The 22,470-nt window shown below is 57.0% G+C and overlaps 9 protein-coding genes across 9 annotated transcripts; 4 read left to right on the forward strand and 5 right to left on the reverse strand.

The window, feature by feature from the left end:
* Nucleotides 1-642: 642 nt before the first annotated feature.
* L226DRAFT_537756 (uncharacterized protein) lies at nt 643-4,331 on the forward strand (the record flags this gene model as incomplete). The annotated part of the gene is made up of 3 exons (XM_067681371.1): nt 643-1,765; nt 1,816-2,897; nt 2,953-4,331. Coding segments are annotated over 3 exons (3,236 nt in total), but the record flags the coding sequence as incomplete, so codon positions are not given.
* Nucleotides 4,332-4,529: 198 nt separating this feature from the next.
* On the reverse strand, nt 4,530-7,868 carry L226DRAFT_554326 (DUF803-domain-containing protein). The gene is made up of 12 exons (XM_067682989.1): nt 7,411-7,868; nt 7,215-7,341; nt 7,057-7,143; nt 6,701-6,991; nt 6,555-6,644; nt 6,444-6,495; nt 6,333-6,380; nt 6,271-6,276; nt 6,195-6,218; nt 6,116-6,144; nt 5,935-6,060; nt 4,530-5,866 (listed from the first exon to the last, which is right to left on the reverse strand). Exons 1-12 carry the CDS (start codon nt 7,446-7,448, stop codon nt 4,862-4,864), a joined length of 1,923 nt encoding a protein of 640 aa, XP_067532327.1. The 5' UTR covers nt 7,449-7,868; the 3' UTR covers nt 4,530-4,861.
* A 444-nt stretch (nt 7,869-8,312) lies between these two features.
* On the forward strand, nt 8,313-10,376 carry L226DRAFT_491106 (cytochrome P450). Its single transcript, XM_067677342.1, has 7 exons — nt 8,313-8,533; nt 8,594-8,622; nt 8,688-9,512; nt 9,576-9,686; nt 9,756-9,913; nt 9,984-10,058; nt 10,136-10,376. Exons 1-7 carry the CDS (start codon nt 8,317-8,319, stop codon nt 10,230-10,232), a joined length of 1,512 nt encoding a protein of 503 aa, XP_067532328.1. The 5' UTR covers nt 8,313-8,316; the 3' UTR covers nt 10,233-10,376.
* Nucleotides 10,377-10,428: 52 nt separating this feature from the next.
* L226DRAFT_468005 (NUDIX-domain-containing protein) lies at nt 10,429-11,380 on the reverse strand (the record flags this gene model as incomplete). Its single annotated transcript, XM_067676105.1, has 5 exons — nt 10,429-10,738; nt 10,812-10,936; nt 11,002-11,071; nt 11,133-11,173; nt 11,240-11,380. The coding sequence occupies 5 exons, from the start codon at nt 11,378-11,380 to the stop codon at nt 10,429-10,431; spliced, it is 687 nt and encodes a 228-aa protein (XP_067532329.1).
* A 272-nt stretch (nt 11,381-11,652) lies between these two features.
* L226DRAFT_547206 (dihydroceramide delta(4)-desaturase) lies at nt 11,653-13,165 on the reverse strand (the record flags this gene model as incomplete). Its single annotated transcript, XM_067682483.1, has 6 exons — nt 11,653-11,892; nt 11,967-12,246; nt 12,319-12,431; nt 12,506-12,784; nt 12,855-13,051; nt 13,138-13,165. 6 exons carry the CDS (start codon nt 13,163-13,165, stop codon nt 11,653-11,655), a joined length of 1,137 nt encoding a protein of 378 aa, XP_067532330.1.
* A 243-nt stretch (nt 13,166-13,408) lies between these two features.
* On the forward strand, nt 13,409-16,414 carry L226DRAFT_554330 (uncharacterized protein). The gene is made up of 7 exons (XM_067682990.1): nt 13,409-13,788; nt 13,840-14,334; nt 14,399-15,095; nt 15,159-15,280; nt 15,332-15,862; nt 15,935-16,046; nt 16,109-16,414. Exons 1-7 carry the CDS (start codon nt 13,652-13,654, stop codon nt 16,232-16,234), a joined length of 2,220 nt encoding a protein of 739 aa, XP_067532331.1. The 5' UTR covers nt 13,409-13,651; the 3' UTR covers nt 16,235-16,414.
* Nucleotides 16,415-17,208: 794 nt separating this feature from the next.
* Nucleotides 17,209-18,777, reverse strand: L226DRAFT_554331 (uncharacterized protein). The gene is made up of 3 exons (XM_067682991.1): nt 18,365-18,777; nt 18,186-18,307; nt 17,209-18,130 (listed from the first exon to the last, which is right to left on the reverse strand). Exons 1-3 carry the CDS (start codon nt 18,525-18,527, stop codon nt 17,429-17,431), a joined length of 987 nt encoding a protein of 328 aa, XP_067532332.1. The 5' UTR covers nt 18,528-18,777; the 3' UTR covers nt 17,209-17,428.
* Nucleotides 18,778-19,138: 361 nt separating this feature from the next.
* L226DRAFT_468037 (ribosomal protein S26e) lies at nt 19,139-19,617 on the forward strand (the record flags this gene model as incomplete). The annotated part of the gene is made up of 3 exons (XM_067676110.1): nt 19,139-19,301; nt 19,364-19,429; nt 19,481-19,617. Coding segments are annotated over 3 exons (366 nt in total), but the record flags the coding sequence as incomplete, so codon positions are not given.
* Nucleotides 19,618-20,218: 601 nt separating this feature from the next.
* L226DRAFT_537763 (zf-PARP-domain-containing protein) lies at nt 20,219-22,448 on the reverse strand. Its single transcript, XM_067681372.1, has 9 exons — nt 22,293-22,448; nt 22,201-22,210; nt 22,073-22,147; nt 21,619-21,932; nt 21,538-21,546; nt 21,413-21,476; nt 21,081-21,351; nt 20,808-21,017; nt 20,219-20,742 (listed from the first exon to the last, which is right to left on the reverse strand). Exons 1-9 carry the CDS (start codon nt 22,366-22,368, stop codon nt 20,539-20,541), a joined length of 1,233 nt encoding a protein of 410 aa, XP_067532334.1. The 5' UTR covers nt 22,369-22,448; the 3' UTR covers nt 20,219-20,538.
* Nucleotides 22,449-22,470: the final 22 nt, after the last annotated feature.

The raw sequence follows: 22,470 nt of genomic DNA on the forward strand, positions 1-22,470 counted from the left end.
TGAGTCTGACAGCGGGTGGGGACGCTGTGAAGAATATTGGATAAGATCGAGCAGCAACTAGCATGGATTGGTCAAGAGGGCGCTGCACTCACCGCCGAATGAATGGGCCGTAGTACGCTCGAGAGTCGAGACGCAGGAGCATCAGGACAAACGTGGACATGATGCTCCATGCGTTTGGGGCGTCGCGATATCGCTGCGCTCGCGCTTGTCGGACAATCCCTGCGGACGGCCCTGGTAGACCAACGTTGGCCAGATGTATTGCTAGCATTCGCGCCGGTTCTCACGGAAGGGATGAGGAGACGATAGGCTTCGTGTGCCTGCAGCGTTAGCGTTGCATTCGAGACCGGAAGAAAAAGAGGGGATTATGGCATTCGCAGCCGGGCGAGGCGGCCCCAGCAGCTTCAGGAGCGACGTCCAGAACGTCGACCTGCGCGAGGGACGCGTCGAGGGCGTCGGAAGAGACGACGCAGACGTCGGGAGCGTCGGGACACAGCATATGGCGTCGTTGGCGCTCCGCCTCCGCACTCGGAGTCGGTGAGAAAGAAGCCCAGGAATTTACGCAAAGTGGTCCGATCCCCCGGGCGCCTACGCGCAGGCATGCAGACCTCGGCTCGTTGTTATTAGACTCCTTGCCTCTTGCCACCATGTCCACCCCTCCCCCCTCCGAGAGCTCGAGCTCGTCGTCGACAAATTCACCGTCCCCGACCACCCCCCACGCCGAGCTCAAGTCCGACCCCAGCGAAACGCTCGAGTTCCTGCTCCAAACCATGGCTGCACACGCCCAGGCGCAGGCCGAGTCGTCCTTCGACCCCGCGTCTCAGCCCGACTGGCAGCAGCTGTCTCAGTGGGCTGAACAGCAGGACCAGAAGATTGACCTCGGTGCGGACTTCAACTTCTCCTTCCCCATGGACCTCGACTTCGACCCCAACATGGCCGTCGACCCGAGCGCACTCCAATTCACCACCATCTTCGACCAGTCTACCTTTGCGCTCCCGCAGAACGAGACTCCGTACATCATGAACAACGAGATGGTTCCCAACCAGCACCACATGCTCTTCCCCACGGCCGAGGACTTCGCCATGTCCTCGCACATCGAGTCTGCCACCGGTCGCCGGCTCAGCGTGACCTCCTCCTCGTCCTCCTCCGGTGCATCCTTGTCACCAATCATGGAAGCTGCATCGGTTGTGTCTTCCTCCCCTCCATCAGACGTCAACCTCAGTGACCCGGCATCGGAGCTCGCACAGCGCGTCCGTCAAATGGCTGGCGTTACCCTCGCGGTACCGGTCAGCGCGCAGGTGCAGCAACTAGCCGCTGCAGGCGGCCAAGCCAAACTCCCTATCCCTCGCCTCAAGCAGAGCCCTGCACCTGCGCCCGCTCCCAAACGGAGCGCGAAGCCGTCGCCTCCGCCATCGGAGTCCGGTTCTCCGCCGGCGTCCTCGTCTTCGTCCTCGGCATCCGGTAGTCCTCCTGCTGATCAGATGCAGTCTCCCCCCATGGAGGCCCCTCAACCACCGCCTACACAGACAGTCATTGGACGGCCAAAGACTAGCCATACGACGATTGAGCGGCGTTACCGGACGAACCTTAATGCCCGCATCACTGGGCTGAAGCAGTCCGTCCCTGCACTGCGCGTTCTAGAGGCCAAGGCCGGCGTGCCCACTCCATGGAATGATGTAGTGGATGCGCGAGGTTTCGTCGACGGCGTCAAGGTCGCGCGCAAAATGAGCAAGGCTAACATCCTTGGTAAAGCCACCGAATACATCCGGTACGTGCAAGTGCCTCGTGTGTTGCCGGCATGCACTCACGATCATCCAGAGTGCTAAAAAAGCGCGAGTCACGTCTCAAGCGTGAGCAGGAGGGGCTGAAGTCCCTCATAACGGGTCTCGTCGGTGGACCCGCCTTGCTCAAGGAGTGGGAGCGGGAATGGCGCGAGCGCTTCGGGGGTGAGGAAAAGGACGAGATCGAAGATGACGATGTCGCAGGCGGCAGTGATGACGAGGAGGGCGATGGCGACGACAGTGATGGTGAGGATGAGGAAGGTCGTGCACGGAAGAGGGCTAAGCTCGCAAAGGCGGCCAAGAAGGAGAAGCCGTACAGGCCACCACCTCCACCGCCTGTCCCTGGCGTCCCTGGTGCTGTTCCCGAGAAGCGCAAACGGGGCCGCCCACGCAAGATACCCTTGCCTCCCGCACCTGTCTCGGCGGACGTCTCTCCTAATGTCTCCCCCGCTCCTACTAGCATTGCTCCGATCTTCCCAACAGACCAGCCTCTACAAGATACGTTCATGCAGGTCAAGACGGAGCAGGGCGCGCAGCCGCAACAGCAGCAGTACCTCCTCGCCGTCTTCGCATTCTTCTCTGTCTTCAACTCTCCGCTTACCTCATCATACCGCTCGCATGCTCCCCCTCATGCTCAGCCTCATCACGGAACCGTCCTCACACCTCACTCTCCTACGCAGACGCAGATCCCTGTGCCGTCGTCCACTGGCTATGGTCTGCACGAGGTTGTCCAGGCTGCCCACTTGCTCGTCTCGACACTCGTGTTCTTCTACGTCATCGTCCCATGGATCTCAGGCACTCTCCGGAATTCTGGTATCCTCTCCAAGGTCGCATCCTTCTTCGCTCGCTCAAGATGCGATGCGCCTTCATCACCGACGTCTAGTGCTATGATCAAGCGGAACGAGCATGTCCGTGCGGCTCTTACGGACGCGCTCTCCCCAGCGACGCGCGGGTCTGATGATGAGCCTGCTCGCCTCCGTGCTGCGCTCGGGGTCTCTGCTGGCGTCCTTGGTCTTCTCCAGAGCGTCATCAAGGCCGCTCGCCGGGATCGTGGCATTGAGATCAACCAGCTTGAGCAACGCGCCTGGGTCCGTCTGGGCGAGATGATTGCTTTCGATGGTGAGTAGACTTTGTTTCAGTAGTCAAAGGACGCGCTTGACACGTCCTGTAACAGGCACTGTTAGCAACACCACTCGTCTGCAGACGTTCTGGTGCATGTCTTGGCACATCTCTACCTTTGCCGCCTCCACCATGGACTTGTCCACCCTCGCTCTCATCATCCGTCCAGTCTCCAACGCCAAGGCCAGTGAGCTCTGGGAACGCGCTCGTCGCCGAGAGTACCTCCGTGCGCACGAGAAGATCGTGTTGAACAACATGAGCATTGAAGGCGCTGCGGATTGGCTCGCGAAGTGGCGCAGGTGGCATGAGACTGAGCGCAAGGGACGCTGCACGGCATGCGAGAAGCGCACTCCTCTCGGTGTTCTCGCAGCGATCCTCATCCGGGAGCGTCTCAGGAAGCATGCCGCATCCCTCTTCGTTCGTACGGTCGTCCGGGCCGAGAACGCTTCGCGTCGTGCCTACGATAGCGACGATGACTGCGACGAGCCCTCGTACGCGTACGATGCGGACAAGGACCTGAAGGAGGAGCAGGAGCGTAAGGAGACCGTCGAGGCTGGCAAGTCAATCGGCGGCCGCACGGCCGAGCTCGCGATGCTCCTCGACCGCATCTGGGATACCGGCTTCTGCTCGCAGGAGGACATGCTCCCTACACGGCCGCGGCACTCACACTGCGACTCTCACGGCCACGGGCGCAACCCGGACGTCGACGTGGACGTCGACTGCGAGGACGACCAGGACCTCGCGAGCCAGGACGAGGCAGAGATCCGCGCGCTCCTCACGGCCACGCTCATCTACCGCCGCATCTTCCCCTCGACGATCCCTGCGTGCGCCCCGTCGTTCGCTGCGGGCGCACCTGCCTTCATCCTGAGCCCGCCCCCGTCCCCGAGCAGGAAGAACGCGCAGCTGCACATGGCGCTGCGGACTGCGCTCGGCTCGCCGGCGTTCGAGAGTGGGGCGGACGGACGGCTCGAGGACCCGGAGCTCGGCGCTGCGCTCGAGGATGCGCGGGACCGCGTCGTCGACATGCTCGTTGACTTCGAGCGTGCGTGCCGCAGAGGAGGGGTGCAGCAGCAGTCGTTTGATTGAGATTGATTATTAGACTTCCTCTTCCTACTTCTACTTAACTTCCCGATTCCGCCGTGAGTGAGTCCTCTAATGGCTAATGTGCATGTGTTCTTGTAGACTGTTCCGTGCTGATATGCGGATATGCTGAAGTACGCGTTGAAGTAGTACTGAGTACTGACCAATGTATCGTATCTTGGCTAACGTTCAACGTTCAGCGCTGGCTGATTTTTTTTGAGTTATACGTCCGTACAATTGTCTCAAATCTTCTATTAGTATTCTATGATAGCTAGTGAGCTTGTACGTTATGGAAAAGGATGAATGAATGCAATTGTGGCACCGCCCTTGGCATTCGGGTGCTGTTGGAGGCGAGTCTCGCAGAATGACTTGCTAAATTGGGCACGTACTGAAGCCAGTTTGTTTCACTACACCCCTGGCGGGGCTAGCAGGGGCGTGATTGCTTTTTGGCGATTGTCAGTCTTTGTCTGCTTGCACACGGGACTGGAGACGGGCAACTCGCAACTCGGCCTCTATGGTTTGAAGGTTCTGACGTTGAATCGCAGTATTGCTCGCCGGCTTCCAATGCCCAGCCTGACGACGTGGATCCCGAACGGGAAAAGGTAGAGTAGCGTGTAATAGTTCCTCATAAAAGCAAAGAAGCGTGCATTGCACGCTCATCCAATCCAGCACAACATAGCTACTAGAAACACAGACAGGCTCGAAGGGGTCACTGGGTATGGGTAGGCCGAGATAGTATCCTAATACTAAAAGGACAAGGTATAGATCCACAAAGACAGAGCAAAACAATAGAAAGATAGAATAAGGATACATCGTCGTGTGTCGTCGTCGTCGTCGTCATATCGTTGCAGGTCGTGTATGTAGCACTCCCGCCAGTTAAACATTCAAGAAGCGGGTTTCTCGCGCAAGATCTCTTCTGCGCGTAGCCTGTCCGCGGCTGTGAACGCCAAAGGCACCGTCCGCGAGCGCGCCGCGGCAGCGTCCTCGCCCTCTACCGAGAGACTCGGGCGCACTACGCCAGATACCGCCGTCTGAGCCAACTGTGGCACGATCGGTGCAGAGGCCGGCACTGCATGCGCGTCTGGCTGGAATCGCACACTCGGGCGACGCGCGATCTCCTCCGAGGATAGAGTCAGCAGCGGGGACGACACGAGCTCGCCGCTGCTCAGGAACCGCGCGGATCGAGAGCTGTCTCCGCTTGGCGCAGTACTGATCTGCCCGCCGGACCCATGTAAGGATAGAGATGCTGCGGTCGGGCTGTCCACCATGGTCGGGGGCAGCCCCGAGACCTCCTCCGTGGACTCCAACAGCTGCTGGGGCTTCTCCGACACATCGGGTAGATGAGACGTCGTGCGGGCTGGGGAACGTGACTGTTCCGTTCTGCGCCCTGTGAGCGCCTTGAACCAGCTTGGACGAGGGTGCGGGGAGAGAGAGCTCCGGCGCGTCGTGTTGCGGACCAAGTCGTGGCTGCGCATGCTCCCGTTTGCACCGGCACCCGTAGAAGCAGAGAGGCGGCTCCGCGTCTCGCTGGCGGCGGACAGGGCGGTCGCACGTCGACGCGCACGGATGATGGTGCCGATTGCCCCGCCTGTCATGCGCAGAGAATCGATGCCAGGTTCCTCTGTCTTGATCACGATAGCCCGCTTTTCCTCGGCGAGGTCGATCTCGGAGTCATCGACGTCGGATACGGGGCCCGCCTCGAGATCGTCTGTTGAGCGCGCCGCCGCGGCGTCCAGGTCGGGTGTCGTGGTGCGAGAACGGGTGCGACGAGACTGGCGGGATCGGCGCGAACGCATGGTGCCACCGCGCGTCAGCTCAATCTCCTGTGCTGCCAACGGGTCCACCTCCTGGCGTGCTGCTTCAAGAAGCAATGTGGTGCGTTCATCGACCTGGAGATTATCATATCAACACCATTATCCATACTCTTTTTTTTATTTTGATAAAGGGTCTGTCTCACGTTCGTCAGGCTGCGAGGGTCCACCTTGGTCATTTGTAGGATGATGATGCCGGTACATATAACAGCGAACGCGAGTACAATCGTGATGATCTGGGATGCGCTGGCTTTGAGGCCTTGGTAAAGGATCTGAGTCGACCAGGTGAGGCACTGAGAGGATGACGAAGCGCGACCCAGGACGTACCACCGAGGTCACCAAGGTACAGAACGTGACTATTTGCATAGTGAGTAGGGAGCTGTAGAAACGATATTGATGTGCTCACAGGTTACGTAGTAAGTAGGCGTAACTACAAGTGATTTATGAGCCTGTGAGAAGCTGCTAGACACCTAAAGGCTTACCCATCGCTGTGAATAGTTTGAGCATGTGAACAACTCCGGAGAGGACGTAGAACGCTGCTGACCTGTGTTGAACATTGCCAATGCGACATTGAGGTAATAAATTTCGGTCACTGCAGCGCATCATAGTCAATATCATGACAGACAGCAGAATACTACCGCGGTGGTTGACTAACAGAGCGTAATCACAACAAAAACGAGGAGAAAGTAGATGAACCAATTTTTGAACTGTCGACCCGTTAGCATACAGCTTCTCGCGGGAGGGAAACTGGGAAGCCTGCACGAACCTGGTTGTCTCCTCGGATTGATGTGACGATGGACGCGCCAAGACCTTGCGTGCAGCTGACGCTCAGTCCACCGATTAGACTGCACACCCCCTGGGCGTGTTTCAATACGAGATGGCCCTTCTGCGAATATGAGGAAGGTCACGCACCAAGTATGGCATCATGGACTTATGGCCCCACTTCGGCGCGGCCCATAGTGCGAGGACCACAGCCGCAGCGATCACGACACCGCCGTACGCAAGGAACCACGGGGCGAGGAAGAGGTGCTTGAAGCCCTCGATGGTCGAGACGCTTTGCTCTTCGGGTCCGTTGAGTGCAAGGATGGAGGCTCCCAGGAGGCACTGGATGGACGAGATCCAGCCAAAGAGGGATAGCCTCTCCTTGAGGAAGAAGTGCGACAGAATGGAGGAGATCACGACGGAAAGCGCGCCCATAGGTGTCTGAGGAGGGAGGGGGGGATCGGCATTCGTGCCCATTTGCGAGAGTAAGTAGGCGAAACACATACCACAATGATAGCCTCCACAAACGCGTACGCGCCAAAGTTGCAGAGTTCCCCAAGGATCATGATGATCATCCCTGTCCACCACATAGGCTGTTAGTTGCGTAGGGCGAGTAATGAGTTGAGTGCGTAACGGACGAGAGTAGCAAGTGCATAGTACTCACTGACTTGAGATAAGCCACACCTTCGCCCGCGACATGTCCCTTCTGCGAGCTCAACAACCCCTTTTTCTTGAAGACGAAAGAGGAGCCGATGAGGACTCCAGAGCCAATGGCGAGCACCACGCCGACTCTAGGGGACGCGGGGAAACGGTCAGAGCTTCCATGTGTAGCGCGGGAACTTAAGGCAGCATGCACTCACGCGCGATACTGGGACGGCTGGCTATCCGACGACGACATGGCGGTTTGGTCTCAACGTCCTCGCGCGTCCTACACAACGGGCTCAGAGCCAGTAAGGGCACGGAACGGTGAGGTCGGGGAGGCACGTCGTGGGTGGGGAGGGAGGAGCATGAGGCACGTTCGCGCGATTGCACCCCTGCGACCGGCTACCGGGTGGGCATATGACCTGCTTCCCTTCAAATCAGAACGCGCAGATACTATTACCGTGAGCCGTGGTCAATATGAGACTGGCCTCTAACGTGACTCTATACCACCCTTCTCTCTCGTTTTTTCTTCGCGACAAACGGGTATGGGACATAGTGGTATATGTCCGGCAAGTCAAGGACGGTGCGATGGTTTACCATCTTGACGATCGCATGCACGCTGTTTCCTTACATGATCGTGAACTTCTGTTCGTATTCCACGATAGCTAGCGAGCTTGTACGTGTTGAGAGAATGTGTTGAAGAGAAGATGAATGGATGCAGATCTGGCACCGCCCTTACATCCGAGTGCTGACGGAGGCAGGTCTCGTAGAATAACTTGCTATATTGGGTAATACGTACATGCTTGACTACTACCACTACCGCCAGGGCGCGTTCTTTGGGAAATGCTAGTCCTTGCGCCTCGTACAGACTCTGCGCACGAGATTGGAGACGGGCAGCTCGAGCTCTATGGGTTGAAGGTTCTGACGTTGAGTTGCACGCAAATTGCAATGCTCACCGGGCTTCCATGCCCAGTATGACGTGAAGCCGCAAACGATGAAACCTGTATTGGATTGGCTCCTAACGTTAACGGCAAACTCAAGCTCCACTCAGAGTCCGCCTTGATAGATATGGCCCCGACGGCGGGCAAAGCTCTCCTGCGGTATTCCAGTGTCTCGCAACCACCATGTCTGCACTATTGTCTAGCTTTCCTACCACAAGCCTCCTAGGCAGCATTGCGATTGTCGCCCTAGGTGTCCTGCTGCAGCGTCTCTTCCTCCATCCTCTGTCGCGGTTTCCTGGTCCGAAAGTTGCGGCTGCGACATGGTGGTATATGACCTACTATGAGGTCTTCAAGGACGGCGCGATGATTGAGCATCTCAACGATCTGCATGCACGTTATGGTAGGATGTCCACTTTAGCGACATACGAGGTGTTAGCTGACATACGATGCTTCATCTTAGGCCCGGTGGTCAGGATCAGTCCCAACCAGGTGAGCTGAACGACGTTTAGAAAATATAACTAGCAAAGAAGGGTACTGACGAGTCCCCACGGAAGCTGCATTTCAAGGGGCTGGAGGCGTACACCGACATCTACAGCAACAGCAACCGGTTCATCAAGGATTCGAGGACATACTGCTTCATTCGCCAGGGGTCTCCTGCTGTATTCAGTCTTCTCGACGTCCGAGAAGCGAAGCCTCGTCGGGATTACTTGAGTCCTATCTTCTCCCGCCGTGCGCTCCTCAAGCTCGAGCCGGTCATCCAGGCAAAGGTGGACGGATTGGTCCAGCAGTTCCGGCAGTATGGCGAAGCTGGGAAGCCTGCAAACATCCGCCGCGGATATCGTTCGTTCACCACCGAGGTCGTCTTTGCGTACTGCTTCGGCAGCGACGAGGACTACATGAGCGCCCCCGACTTTGCGCACAAGGCTGTGCGCAGTTCGGAGGCGGCGTTCGACTACTTCCTCGTCTTCGTCCACTTTCCCTGGATGTACGTGCTCGTCAGGTGGATGGTCAGGCTCGCCGCGTGGCGCCAACCCCAGTCTTCCGCGCACCTTGAGCGACTGCGCGCAAAGATTGACGGATTCGCGGACGATCCGCAGCTGTTGTGGCAGGAGCCGCAGGAGACCATGTTCCACCACCTGGTTGCGCCCCAGCCGGAGACCGGCCGAGAAGGCATACGGTCGAAGTCGATCCTTTGGGCGGAAGCCAACAATATGGTCGGGGCGGGGAGCGAGACGACCGCGAGCATCCTCACCGTTGCAACCTTCTACGTCCTAAACGACGCGTCCATCCGGAAGAGGCTTGTCACGGAGCTCGTGGAGGCGTGGCCCGATGTAGACATGCAGGTCGGCTTGGAGACACTTGAGAAGCTGCCTTACCTCGTGCGTGTGCCTTCGCCTTCATCGGCCAAAGACAACTGACTGACAGACCCGCGCGCGATGCAGACGGCGGTCATCAAGGAGGCACTGCGGGTTGGACATGGGATCGTAGGACCCCTGCCTCGCATCGTCACGCCGAACGACGCTATCATAGCCGGCCACGCCGTCCCTGCGGGGGTGAGTATCGAAATTTCAAGTCTTGGGTTGAATGCGCTTCCTGCTGATGGCTTGGAAACACAAACGTAGACTGTCGTGGCCGCGGGGCATAGCTTCATCCACCTGGACCCCGTCGTCTTCCCCGATCCGTACGCTTTCTGTCCCGATCGCTGGCTTGGGGGCAACAAGGACCTCGACCAGTACCTCGTCGTGTTCTCGAGGGGTCCGCGGCAGTGCATTGGAGTCAAGTACGTTTTTCGAACTATGGCATGAGTATTTGGACATCAATCAAATGCTAACCTCCTCTCGTGACGGAAGTCTGGCATGGTCCGAGCTGTATCTCGTCCTGGGGAACGTGTTCCGCAAGCTCGAGATGGAGCTGCATGACACGACGTGCGTATCAATGCCTTCGTTGTGCACTGTGTGGATCTGCAGCTTACTAACATTGTTAATGTCGCTCGCCTCCGTAGGATCGAAGACATGCAATACCGATGCCAACTGACTCCCACCTATCGTGGAAAGATGCCACATTGCACAGTCGCTCCACGGAAGGAATTGTCTGGATGATGCAAGCAAACCTAGATTTTCTAGTATCCCGGTATCGGCGAAGGACAAAGGGCGATGTTACAGTACGAGTCTGATGTATAGTCTGTGGATAGCGAGGCGTCATAAAAGAACAAGCAAGAAGACGACCACTCCACCGGCTTGATGGAGCCGCACATCCCTTCCGACCCCAAGAAAACGGAGCAGCAAGTACCAAGCATCAAGACAAAGATGCCGGAGCAGCGGCGAACCACCACTTCAGCATCTTGTCATCCGCGTCAAAGTCGGCACGGCCCACAAAGAACCTCCTCGAGAACATGAGCGGCATCCAGAACTCGTCGTCTGCCCACATCTGCTTCAGTGGGATGTCTGGGAGGGGGAGGCCCTCGGTCTCCGGTTCTGGTCCTTCTTCTTCTGTTGCTTGAGGGTTTGCGGCATGATCGTGATCGTGATCGGCAGTCGTTTGTGGGTTCGTCAGAGGGAGCAGCTCTTTCTGCACGGAGAACCATTCGGGGCGCATCTCATCCGTCCTGCAGAGGTTCGGCACGGATGAGCTCCAGCGCAAAGGAGACAAGGAGAACGAAAAATTGAGAAGGAACGCACTCTGACACCGTCCCAGTGTACTCGTCCGCCCTGAAGATATCTATATGGAAGGCCGCGTCTGCGCCGTCGACGACAAAGAAGAGCACGCCGCAGTGCTCGAGAGGCGCCTCGATGCCGGCCTCTTCCTGTTACTCGGTAGGACGTCAAACAGATGCCCTCCGCACATGACAAGGTTGGGCTCCCTCCGTACCTCAAGTTCTCGGACAGCAGCCTGCAGAGGGGTTTCTCCAGGGTCGACCTTGCCACCGAATCCGTTCCATCTTCCGGCAAGATCTAGTCAGTCCTTTATGCTTATCGGGTTGGAGCAGAAGTCAAGCGTACAATCCTGTACCAAAACCTCTTTTCTTATATCCCAGCAATACCTTGAAAGCGATATTAATTGATTAGATACGAGTCGGCGAAGTCTGCGGTTGCCAACTGGGACTCACCTTGGCGTCGTTGAGGATGACAAACGCGTTCGTGTATAACTTGACCTTCTTGTACGCAACCCAATCTGAGACGCCGCCGTTCGACGTCTCTACAAGCTGGCCGTTGTATTCCAAGCCTGGAGGAAGCTGCAGAGTAGCCATCGCGTCAAGAGACAAGGCGATCGAGCGTCACCTCAGCCACGGATCGACGCGTCGGCACCGCGGTACGTAACACGCACGTGAGCCGTGACAGCGTGCGCGCTTCCAGCACCCGACGACGCACCCTGACCCAGACGCACCTCAAAGGAAGAAAAGCATCGTGATAAATACAACCAAGACTACCAGATGTGACTACTACTACTCTACATAGTCAGAACAACCCCCCACCAAATGGACGACTGGCTCAGGCTCCCACTCTCAGTCAGCCAGTCCTTTCACTGGCAATCCGACGGTGGAGTCGTCTGTCCGTCGTCGACGCCCCCGCGGTCCTTCGGCTTGCGCTTAATGCGCGCAAAGATGCCGACCTCGGGGTCACGAATGAAGTTGACGATGACCATCGGCCACGAGGGGTGCGAGGGGATGGTGTCGTAGAACTCGGGTGCGAGCGCGCGGAGCGCGGGCAGCCGCGTCCATGCGACCGAGGGGAAGTCGTGGTGTTCGTTGTGGTAGCCGACCTGCATTTTCCGTTATCGTGACCGTGTCAGCTTTTGAATACCTGGGAGTACGAGAAAGAAATGATGAGACGCACGTTGTACGCGAAGACGTTCAGCGGGCCGTAGTAAGAGTACGTCTCCTGCTGGAGGCCGTCCCAAACGTAGTGCTCAGCGATGAAGTGGCCTGCGAGCGGGTGCAAGCTGCCCGCGAAGAAGCTGGACATGAGTAGGTAGATGAGCGGGTTCTTCCCGCAGGTCGTCACGAGGACGTAGTCGAAGACGAGCTGCGTAATGAGGTTGAAGAAGTGCCACTGTGTGAACGCCTGCGTGCGCACGAAGCCCGGGCGAAGGGCGTAGAACAAGATTTGGAATGTACTGTATGCCAGCCAATGATGAGCACTCTCTGAACGCACGTGTGAGATGGAGGGAACTTTGGGATGGACGTACGCAAAGAAGACCTTGCCGAGCACGTTGTTCAGGCAGATGAGCTCGAACTGGGTGGGCAGGTCGGTGTCGATCCCATCCTCCCCAAGGAACTTGTGGTGCTCGATATGATACCTCTGCAAGGTACCAGACGAAGACGCAACCGCGCTGTTCACCCAAAGCTCAGACCTGCATAGACATGCATGCGCACCTTGAATGCGGCCGAGTACGGGATGCCGATGGGGAGGTTCGCGAAGACGGCGAGGGCCTTGTTGGCTTTAACACTCCTGAACGCGAGGTTGTGGGTGATTTCGTGGATAGCGAGGAAGAGGTTGTGGTTCGCGGTGCCGCCGATCGCGTACGCTGTGAGGAGAAAGAGCGGAGATAGAGGGTGGGTGTTGCGCAAGAGATATGCGAGGCCAAGTTGTAGCGAAACGACCCCAAAGACGACCCACTTCGTCAAAGGTTCGTGGCCCATGAGTTTCGTGACCTGCAGGAGTACATGGAACATCCAGTATGCTGAGCCTCGGAAGCATACACCGATCAAGTGCAGAACATACCTCTGGATGTGCTTTCATGATGGCCATCCTCCGTGTCCTATGCGGTTCCTCCGTCATGAGCCATAGAAAGTCCGATGGGTCCTGTGGAGGTCCAGGGTGTGATTTGCCATCGTCCTCCGCCGTCGGCTGTGGTACTTCTGTCCTCCTTGGAGAGCGTCCCTCATCAAGCGACTCGGCGCCCCCAAAGTAGCTGAAGTCTGTCGCAGAGCGTGAGCGTCGGAGATAGGCAGCGGATATCCGGGTGGAGAGTAGGTTAGACTTGCGAGGAGAGTGATAGACATACCGACCGCTTTCTCCGACTTGGTTGCCATGGTTGTCTGGCCTCAGCAAGACCTTGGGAAGAGAAGCAACACCAGAAAGAGATCCTGGGCGGAGCACACAAGAAAGACTGAGAGACCGCTCGTAGATGAGCTCGCGCGGGATCCTTCGGCTTTCGCTGGCGACGACGCCGGGCCGTTCCCGGAGGCTCTGCGCAGCCCAATCCGGCGCGTATTTGTCCGTGTTGTCCAACGGCTTTGGATCCTAACATCGCCAAATACAGTCCAGATCGCCACCTCGATCGACCTCGAACGCAGCGTAATCAGGTCTAGGACTCCCACTAGCACGTCGTACCACTCTTTCTTGAGGTCGTCGAACCACTTTCGCAGCAAATTTTCCTAGGAAACCATCTCGCACTCCTCCCCCAGAAAGCTGCAAGTCATTTTGACTGCCGCAGCAACTCACGAGTGACGAGTGGGCGCGGGACCATTTGAAGGAACCACATTCAGCTTGAGTGACCGTGCTACATAGAAGGTATCATGGAAAACCGTCGGAATGCGGATGCTGGTCCTTCACGAGAGCGCCTCGCTCTCAAGTCTGGGGTACGGAAAGTCGCACAGCCGACTGAACCACTCCGACCTGGCTATGCTAGGAAATCCACAGTATCCAACCCGAGGTGAGAAAAACCGATATGCGCTCATCGATGTGCTAATACATTTACGAGCAGAGACAGAAACAACAGTTTAGCTGACGACAATGATCGGCGCATCGCCGTGCGCAAGACCGCCAAATCCACACCACCGTTAGCACAACCACAACCTCAGGCCAGCCGATCAAGGTCGAATTTCAGCTACGTCGCGCCCTTGCTCCGCACCCGGACGCTCCCCACCAAGGAAGGTGCCCTGCTGCCTTCCGCCCACATAGCCGCAGACCGCAGAGAGCGGGAAAAGCGGCGGGAACGCGATGAGTACGTCCTCGGACCCATAAGGAGCGCACCGAGGACGTCGCTACCCTCGATGTCGGTGCAGCGGCGGGTGGCGCCATCGCCGCGCAAACAGCAGCAGTCGCCGGTGTCAAGACGGGCACCAGCGATCAACTTCACACCTCACATCCCGAAACCTCGTGTCCACGTCGGGCGCGGGGGGAAGCTGGTATTTGGGAGTAGCGACAGTGAGGATGAGCCCTCTTCTCCCCCCAAGACCACAAGAGCCGAGATCGCAGAGTATGTCACACATCCGAGGCTAGAATGCAACTCATGATTAACCCGCTTGATGCACACTACATAGGAGACAGCGACCAAGTATCGAGAGTGGGGGGAGAATGCCACGAATACAGCTTGCTGCGAAAGCCGCACGCAAGACCAAGCCAATGGCAGCAATAGAGCCAGAAGAGTCCGTTACCCGGCTCACGAGCGCCACCAAGAATCTCAGCGTCGGTGTCGACAGTGACGACGACATGGAAGATCGTCCTCGGAGGCTCCGCCCAGGCGACCGATTGCCTCGAATACGGAAAACGCAAGCCACGTCCGTCTCTGCGTCCGAGTCGGAGAGGGAAGATAACGTCATTGTCCTATCCGACTCGGACGACGACGTGAAGGAGCTGCTGCGCGCACTGGATGCCTTGACTCTGGCAGAGGCCCGCCTGCAGAAGCACAAGCGGCTCCCGTTTCTGCTCTACAACCTCGAGAAAGGCTTTGCGGACCGGTGTCGGAGGCATGGTATTCGCGTCGAGCCTCCGAACGCGCCTCGGGGTGCCGTGAAGGTGGTGTTCAAGTACTATCTCGAGGCGAAGAATTCGGGTGCTTCGAGTGACTCGGGCTCGGACGCGCGGGAATACCAGACGTACGTTGGGAGCATGGTGGACTGGCGTTGTCCGATGTGCGAGCTGCACAAGCCGTTCAACACGAGAGAGATGCTGAACTTCCACTTGGCGCGCGACCATTCGGAGGTGAAGGTGTCTTGGAAGGAGATCATGGTTCGAAGTGCAAGTCAAGCCTCTGACTTATTGGGGACACCGTGCGCCCACTGACTATGCCAATGCCAACAGGAGCACCGATGGCGACTAGATCTGGTTATTCCAGACATCAATGAACGCGAGGAAAGCTCCTCTGAGGAAGACGAAGAGCCCGCAGATGTGCAGCAGCAAGAGGACGGTCACGAAACACTCGAGTATGTGTGCCCATCGTCTCCCAGGTTATGCAGTACTGACAATCTCCCCAGCCAAACCGAAGAACGACAACAAGAAGCTGGCCCTCCGAGTCGAGAACCGCTCTTCTTGCTAAGCACTTCGCCTCCGCCAGTCACGCCATCCACCACTCTCTTCTCTACTGAGGAAGTAGAAGAGAAGAATGTCCTCCGCCTTTCAACCTCTCCGATAAAACCCAAGTGGCGCCAGTCGTCCACACCAGGATTCATTGGCAAACGGCCATCTCTCCCCACAGTCACACGGACGTCGTACCGCGGCTCCCTTCCCGCCCGTTACCCGAGCCCTCCACCTCCTCACGACAAGCTCGGCCCCGCCGCACAGTATCCATACATCCCCGAGAAGGACGAGAGCGGTCAGGAGCTGTACTCGTGCAGGATCGGTGGGCCTCGGCTGTTCGACTTGGTGAGCATGCTCCCGACAGAGCAGTTTGGCGTCATGGCGTGGGCGATCGTGGACAGGGAGGAGGAGCTCTTTGAGATGGAGGACTTGAGGGACGAGGAGAAGGTCATGCTTGCCTTGTGGAATCGGTATATCATGATCAACCGGTACGTGGCTGGCATCGTTTATGTGGCACGATGCGAAGCTTTAACACTCTTTCCGGCTTACTGTGACTACAGGGCCTCCTTCATAGCCAATGAGTACTTCGTCGGCGTGAAGGCCTTCATAACCCAGTACTGGAAGATCATACATCAAGCAGCGGGATGGCGTGCTCTGAGGGCGTTTCTCATGGTGAGTCGGAAATGCTGTTCGTTTTAATCCTGTGGCACGACTGACTCAAGTGCTCGTGGTAGAACCTGAGCGTGAACAACTTCCTGACATTCGACAAGGTGTTGAAGAGTCTCCAACATTACGAAGAGTTGATTGGAATGTCGCTATGGTACAAGGATGATGTCGATGCTGCTGGAGGGGCATCTTGACTTGGTTGGATGGTGGTAACTTTTGCCATTGTTTCATGACCTGGAGCGCAACGCTGTTTCTTAGAAAGGATCTTATCCCAACCATTGGCATACGGTTGTAATGGAGCTAGCTAGTAGAAACGACGCACGAAACGTCGGTAACGATGAGGCACGTGGTGGCGGTGCACACGTGGCAGCCCGTTCATAAGTGCCGGCGCACTCGACTGGCAGGCCAACCCACAGCGCAAAGGCCGTGATGCTCACTCCGTGCAGGATGCCTCGAGCATCCCTCCTCGTGAGCGGGCTAAGGTCTGAGCATTCTATTCCCACATTCTCGACTCCAAATGGGTCTCGCCAGCGATGGCGGAACCGACGCACCATGCTAGTGCCACAGGGTATCCTCCACTTCCCCCCAATCTATCTCACTCCTGAAGACGGGTGCCTGTGTGCCGTATGAGCGCAGGAATTCCAGAGGGAGCAGGAAACGCCCACTATGGTTTGGCAGACGTCGCTGGGACCGGACACCTGCTCAATGTTCTACTGCCCGTCGTTTATCGGCATCCTCGGGGTAGGGGTCTTCATGGCGCCTTACTCGCTAACATATAATAGATATGCTGCGGGATTTGCTTTCTGCAATCTTGTGCCACTCTCGTTTGTGGCTGGCAGAGGATGGACGAGGGCGGTGGCGCGCAGTGAGGCAGGCAGGTGTTCTTGAGCGTAATTCGCGGCTCGCTGCAAAGGCTTCGTGCCTGGTCGGCGAAACTCGATTCAGACCACTCTTGCGCGTGGCTCACTGCAATAATTTTTCTCTTCTGTGTGCTCTTTGGGAGTGCAGTAGATACGAGCCTCGGTATTTGTATGACTCGAGCAGAATCCTAAGTCGTTTCCAATCTGTGGACACTTGCTGACGACTGAGCTCTGTATGGCGCGGTCACTGCTTCAACTTGCGTTGCGAGCCCGAAAGACATGTCTATTGTGGCGTGCACCATTGTGTTAGATGTAGTACTTGCGCGCTATGCGTGTACCAGAAAGACCGTCGTATTGCGAGAGAGTGTACGTAGAAGCCATTACAGACCATCTTATAAGTTACAAGTCCATCGTGCTAGCGAGGCGTCAACGAAAGATACAGTGTCTATGCTACAGGAAGTGAGCTGACGATACACAAAACATAACCAGACGTGAGATCATCAGGGGTGGAGTAAGAAAGCGAACCGTTCAGTAGGAGTAGCCGTCGCCCGCAGCAGCAGCGGTGGCCGTCGCTTTCGCAGACGACGTAGACGCGACTTGACCGAGCAGGGTGATCGTCTTGATTGGGCCAGCGGAGATAGCGGGGAGGCTACTGCTCGGGGAGGATGCGACGCCCACTTGCTTGCTCGAGACGACAGTCGCACTGCTCGCCTCCGCACTGGAGACCGCGGAGCTTGTAACGCTCGCGGCGGACGTCGTAGATGCGACGGACGCGGAAGAGGGGAGGATGGTCGTGATGGAGACTCCTGATTGGGTCGCGAGGCTCGAGAGGAGGCTGGAGGCTTGCGAGGGATCGAGAGTGAACGTCTCGGAAGAATCGGTGGACGTCGGTGCGACGGTGACAGTGACAGTGACGACTGAGCGGGTGCTGTTGCTGACATCCGTGGCCGAAGCGGTTACGGAGGAGGCAACTGCGGAGTCGGTGGTAGAGTGGGACGACTTGTGGGTGTGGGTGGCCGACGCACTCGTAGACGCGGAGGTGGAAATGGGAACAGAAACGGAGGACGACTCGGAGCCAGCAGCATTGTCGACGGGGTCGCTCTCGTTGTCGTCGTCGCAGTCCATAGGGAGCTCGACGGAGCCGTCGGTGCTATTGGCAGCAATGCCACCGGTAGCACCGGATGCGTTGATGATGGCAAGAGCCGTCGTGTTCGTCGTGCAGGATATGTCCTATAGGAGTGAAGTGTAAGAGATATGTCACTCTAGCAGCGGAGTATTTACGTACAACACCCTGTTCTTTCACTGACGGCAGCGCGAAGCAGGAAAGCGACTTTGAACAAGCCTCAAGCTGCCAGGTCGCGTTCACGCAATGCGCGAGAGAGTTCGAGATGCACGCCATCTCGCCGTCTGAACACACAATTCATGAGCTACCTATGCAACACATTCACCAAAGCAATTGCGTACCATCACACGAATCCGAGGAACTCATGTTGGCAAATACTGCGTTGAGGGCTTGGGCATCCTTGCCGTTTTGGAGGAAGATGCTCGCGTCCAGCGAACCTGTGGGTGCAGAACGAGCCACAGGGCTCAAAACCAGGGAGATCAAAGCTGCGTAGATAGCAATCATGCTGGCAGGTCGTAATCGAACGTAAAGATAGGAATGTGAGTGAAGCACCAGGCTTCGAGCTGCAAAGTCAAGGAGGAAGTAGAGGGAAGAGAGCAGAATCCCGAGGCTGAGAGCGAGTACCGAGCCGGAGCACAACACGAGGAACAGTGGAAAAGAGTGTGTAGCTTATATACGTTGCCAGACAATAGCGTCGCGTTGGCGTCGCACACGGAATAATCGCAACGGAGTCCATTGTTTTTGTTCCCCTCATGGTTCTTTGCAAGTTCATTGTTTCCCGTTTTGGAAGATCATTTCGGCGCAAGTCACGTGGCTTTTGTTTAGGGCCGGTGGGCGGCAGTGGCAGTAGACGCCTACACAGAGAAGTGCAAGCTCAGGCGTACCGGGTCCCCGTCCATCGAACCGTCAAGACACCCGATTCACCATGGTGAGTGTCCTGTTCATGCTTTCAGACAGCCCTGGGGAGCCTTCTCGACGCAAGTTTGTGGTGGAATGGACGTAGACTCTGCGGGGCAATGGTGGATGGCGAGGCAGGACTCCGGATGACACAGGGCGGCTCTGCGGATTTCAAGGCGAGTTGCTGACCCTTCCGCGTCCAGACCAAGAAGAGAAGAAACAACGGTCGCAACAAGAACGGCCGCGGCCACGTCAGCTTCGTCCGCTGCTCCAACTGCTCGCGATGCGTCCCCAAGGACAAGGCCATCAAGCGCTTCACCGTCCGTAACATGGTCGAGTCGGCGGCGGTTCGTGATATCAGCGAGGCTAGCGTGTACCAGGGTGCGTTCTCCTGAGCTTCCTTGTCCCGTCCATACGTTCATCCCGATATCTCTGTCTTTCAGAGTACGTTATCCCCAAGCTCTACATCAAAATTGCGTACTGCGTGTCGTGCGCTATTCACTCCCATGGTATGTCCCTCAATGTTTCTAAATGATCCATCTTCCTCACCCAGTGCGCAGTGGTCCGTGTCCGCTCGCGTGAGGGCCGTCGCAACCGTGCGCCCCCTCCCCGTGTGCGGTGGAAGGATGGCAAGAAGGTCAACCCTGCTGTTGCCGCGGCTGAGGAGGCCAAGGCAGCAGCTGCGCGAGGAGCATAGGCGTCCCACGTATCTGCATTGTATTCCATATCTCGCCGCTATCCATGCTTCCTTGTAACACGCATGTCCAACATCGTATGTACCATGGCAAAGTTTGCAGGCCTCGCAAGACACCCATGAAATGTTCGATCGTCGCGCCTCCGATGTCGAAGTGAATCCTGTATGGTGGCATCATGGTGGGGGATCTCATGCACATGCAAGGGTGTACTGTAGCATTGAAATCGCCGCTTGTGCTACGAGTGGGTAGGGATGTATCACTCGACCACAAACAGGACATACCCCATGGCCATGTGAGCGAACGGTATTCCTTCGAGGCCACAGCCAGGTTGTACGCAAGTCATGCTTGTAAGAAAATGTATCGGAGATTTCGTCCGTGTCTATCTGTCAGCAGACTCGCACTTGTCTCGAAGAGGACCCTCGAGACTCCCGCATGGGTCAGAGAACGACAATCGACCTGGTCTGTTTCGAAGGGGTGCAGATCTCGAGTGAACAGTCCCTCCCTCACGAAGTCGCCGGCGTAAATATCGAGGACCAAATTGACATACCTGGTCAAGACATACTTGAACGCAGGTAGTCCATGTCAGTCCCCGGATGAGATGTAGAGCAGCGAAGAGCAGTCTGATTCCGTCAGCCAAACGTAACCACAATTACCAACGTAGCAAGATAATATAGCGGCATTGCTCCAGTATACATGCGCCAGGGTAGCTATCATAACAAACAAAGGTCCACACGCCAGACAGAAAACGCACAGCAACTCGACAGACAGACATGACTGCAATCACAAGACAAGCAATCGACATGAACAAAAAACCTACAGGAAAACAACGACCACAACAGCCAGAGACTGAGCATGATGGATGGGCTCAGTCTGCTAGACAGCACTGTCCGGACCAAGAGACAATGGGACTGGACGGCGGCATCCTACTCGTCGTAGTCCTCCTCGTCCTCCTCAGGAACGGGCTCCTCGACCTTCTTCTTGCCCCGAGACGAGGCAGGCTTAGCCTTGGACGCGGGCTTGGCCTTAGAGGCAGGCTTAGTGGACGATGTAGCCTTCGCCGACGACGCAGGCTTTGCGCGCTTTGAAGGTGGCTTCGTCGAGCCTGAGCCCTTCGACGCTGGGGCACGCTGTTTCACGCATACACACGTTCAACTTGAGCTGGCCCGCGACTGAGTGACGGAACGACACGCACCTTGCGCTTCTTGGAGCCCTCCGACGTTTCTTCTTCTTCTTCCTCCTCCTCCTCGTCATCCACTGCGGCGAGCTCGTCTTCGAAGTCCTCTCCGGACTCATCCTCATCTTTCTTCTTCTTTGCGGCGGCCTTCTTCGGCGGAGCCTTCTTCTTCGCCGCCTTCTTTGGCTTCTCCTCCTCATCCACATCCATCTCGTCGTCGTCGTTCTTCTGCAGGAGCACAATTGTCAGCACCTGAGCGTTGATGAGTCGAGTGCAAGCGGTGGAGCGCACCTTAGCCTTAGCACGCCCCCGCTTGGGCTTCTCCTCCCCATCCTCATCCTTCTTCTTTCGTGGGGCGGCCTTCTTCTTCTTATCAGTCTCAACGGCCTCTCCAGGGCCCTTGTCGTCGTCGGGGATCTTGCCCTCCTCCCAGGCACGCTGAACCTTCTCCTTCTCGCCCTCCTTGAGGTCGTCGAATCCGTCAATCTTGGAAGGCTCGTCGTACGACGCCTTCAGCTTCTCGACGAGTTTCTCGTCTGCGCAGCCCCAATGCCGCCAATGGCTGCAAATGACACGGATGAGGATAAGAGAGCAAGCAAGGATAAGCGTAATATTATACGTACAAGCTCTTGTTGCCACGGAAGTCGACCTCGTTTCCAAGGCGGAAGAAGTCCTTGCCAATAGATTCTGTGAGCGTAACAGACAGTCAGCTACATGCCCTAGTGTGCAGCGTAGAAAAAAGACATACCATTGCAAACTGGAACAGTCAATCAAGCAACCAGAACATGAGCGGGACCGAAACCACCATGCATACTGCCATACCACGCACCCTTGCACTTCGACCGACCGGACGATGCGTACTCGAGCTTGAACACGCCCGGGCCGGTATCCTCTTCCTTCTTCTTGCCGCCCCGCTTCTTGGGCTTTTCCTCCTCATCCTCCTCCTCCTCCTCGCCGTCACCCTTCTTTGCGGTCTCAGGGACGTCTTCAGGTGCGACATGGCCCTCTTCCCAGGCCTTCTTGACACGCTCCTGGTCCTCATCGTTCAGGTCGTCGAAACCATCAAGTTCGTCGGCGTCATTGAATGACTTCTTTGCGTTGTTGAAGATGCGAGCGGTGACGCATCCCCAATGGCGCCATTGGCTGCGTGATCGAACGTTCCCGGTTAGCTGACTGCACTCCGAAAGCACCGCGCGTCCCTCGCAGCCTCTACGCTACAGCATACAATCGCATATCGTAGGGAAAATCCGCGCGGATTTATTGGGATGGAAGAAACCACTCACAAGTTGGTGTTCCCCTTGAAGTCAACCAACGAACCGAACCTCAGTTCGCCCTTTTCGATTTTGGTGCCCTTGCATCTGGAGGGACGTGAGCAATAATGAACCACCATAGTAGCCAGAGAGATACGCACGGCTTCGGGCCTGTGACGCGACGGCGACGCGTGAAACGCGGTGAGGACCGGGGGACACGATGCGGGGCGCAAGGGACGGTAAAATGGCTCACCTGTGCACTTTGCGCGCGCGCTCTTGGCGTATTCGAGACGGTAACCAGATTTCTTGCCACCTTCCTCGTCAGACATCGTGCTCAAGGTTGTGCGGTTGTGGGTCGGGGGGAGAGGAAGTGGGGGGAAATGGGAGAGGGTTGATGTTGGGAGAGGCTATATAGGAACCCGAGACGCTTC

Source organism: Lentinus tigrinus, assembly GCF_003813185.1.
Source record: "Lentinus tigrinus ALCF2SS1-7 unplaced genomic scaffold L226scaffold_27, whole genome shotgun sequence".
In the NCBI taxonomy this organism is placed as follows: Eukaryota; Fungi; Basidiomycota; class Agaricomycetes; order Polyporales; family Polyporaceae; genus Lentinus; species Lentinus tigrinus.

What these genes read in the sequence shown, in the direction of transcription:
- L226DRAFT_554326 (XM_067682989.1), bottom strand. Translation starts at nt 7,448, where the DNA reads ATGTCGTCGTCGGATAGCCAGCCGTCCCAGTATCGCGC. An exon ending in TTTTGTTGTGATTACGCTCT is followed by an intron (nt 6,381 to 6,443) that starts GTTAGTCAACCA and finishes GATGCGCTGCAG; the next exon opens with TGACCGAAATTTATTACCTC. An exon ending in GCCTACTTACTACGTAACCT is followed by an intron (nt 6,145 to 6,194) that starts GTGAGCACATCA and finishes CTATGCAAATAG; the next exon opens with TCACGTTCTGTACCTTGGTG.
- L226DRAFT_491106 (XM_067677342.1), top strand. Translation starts at nt 8,317, where the DNA reads ATGTCTGCACTATTGTCTAGCTTTCCTACCACAAGCCTCCTAGGCAGC. An exon ending in TTGAGAAGCTGCCTTACCTC is followed by an intron (nt 9,513 to 9,575) that starts GTGCGTGTGCCT and finishes CGCGCGATGCAG; the next exon opens with ACGGCGGTCATCAAGGAGGC. An exon ending in ATGGAGCTGCATGACACGAC is followed by an intron (nt 10,059 to 10,135) that starts GTGCGTATCAAT and finishes TCGCCTCCGTAG; the next exon opens with GATCGAAGACATGCAATACC.
- L226DRAFT_554330 (XM_067682990.1), top strand. Translation starts at nt 13,652, where the DNA reads ATGGAAAACCGTCGGAATGCGGATGCTGGTCCTTCACGAGAGCGCCTC. An exon ending in AGGAGATCATGGTTCGAAGT is followed by an intron (nt 15,096 to 15,158) that starts GCAAGTCAAGCC and finishes CAATGCCAACAG; the next exon opens with GAGCACCGATGGCGACTAGA. An exon ending in GACGGTCACGAAACACTCGA is followed by an intron (nt 15,281 to 15,331) that starts GTATGTGTGCCC and finishes CAATCTCCCCAG; the next exon opens with CCAAACCGAAGAACGACAAC.
- L226DRAFT_554331 (XM_067682991.1), bottom strand. Translation starts at nt 18,527, where the DNA reads ATGATTGCTATCTACGCAGCTTTGATCTCCCTGGTTTTGAGCCCTGTG. An exon ending in TTCCTCGGATTCGTGTGATG is followed by an intron (nt 18,308 to 18,364) that starts GTACGCAATTGC and finishes TTGTGTGTTCAG; the next exon opens with ACGGCGAGATGGCGTGCATC. An exon ending in CAGTGAAAGAACAGGGTGTT is followed by an intron (nt 18,131 to 18,185) that starts GTACGTAAATAC and finishes TCACTCCTATAG; the next exon opens with GACATATCCTGCACGACGAA.
- L226DRAFT_537763 (XM_067681372.1), bottom strand. Translation starts at nt 22,368, where the DNA reads ATGTCTGACGAGGAAGGTGGCAAGAAATCTGGTTACCGTCTCGAATAC. An exon ending in TTCCGTGGCAACAAGAGCTT is followed by an intron (nt 21,352 to 21,412) that starts GTACGTATAATA and finishes TGTCATTTGCAG; the next exon opens with CCATTGGCGGCATTGGGGCT. An exon ending in AGGGCTCCAAGAAGCGCAAG is followed by an intron (nt 20,743 to 20,807) that starts GTGCGTGTCGTT and finishes TGCGTGAAACAG; the next exon opens with CGTGCCCCAGCGTCGAAGGG.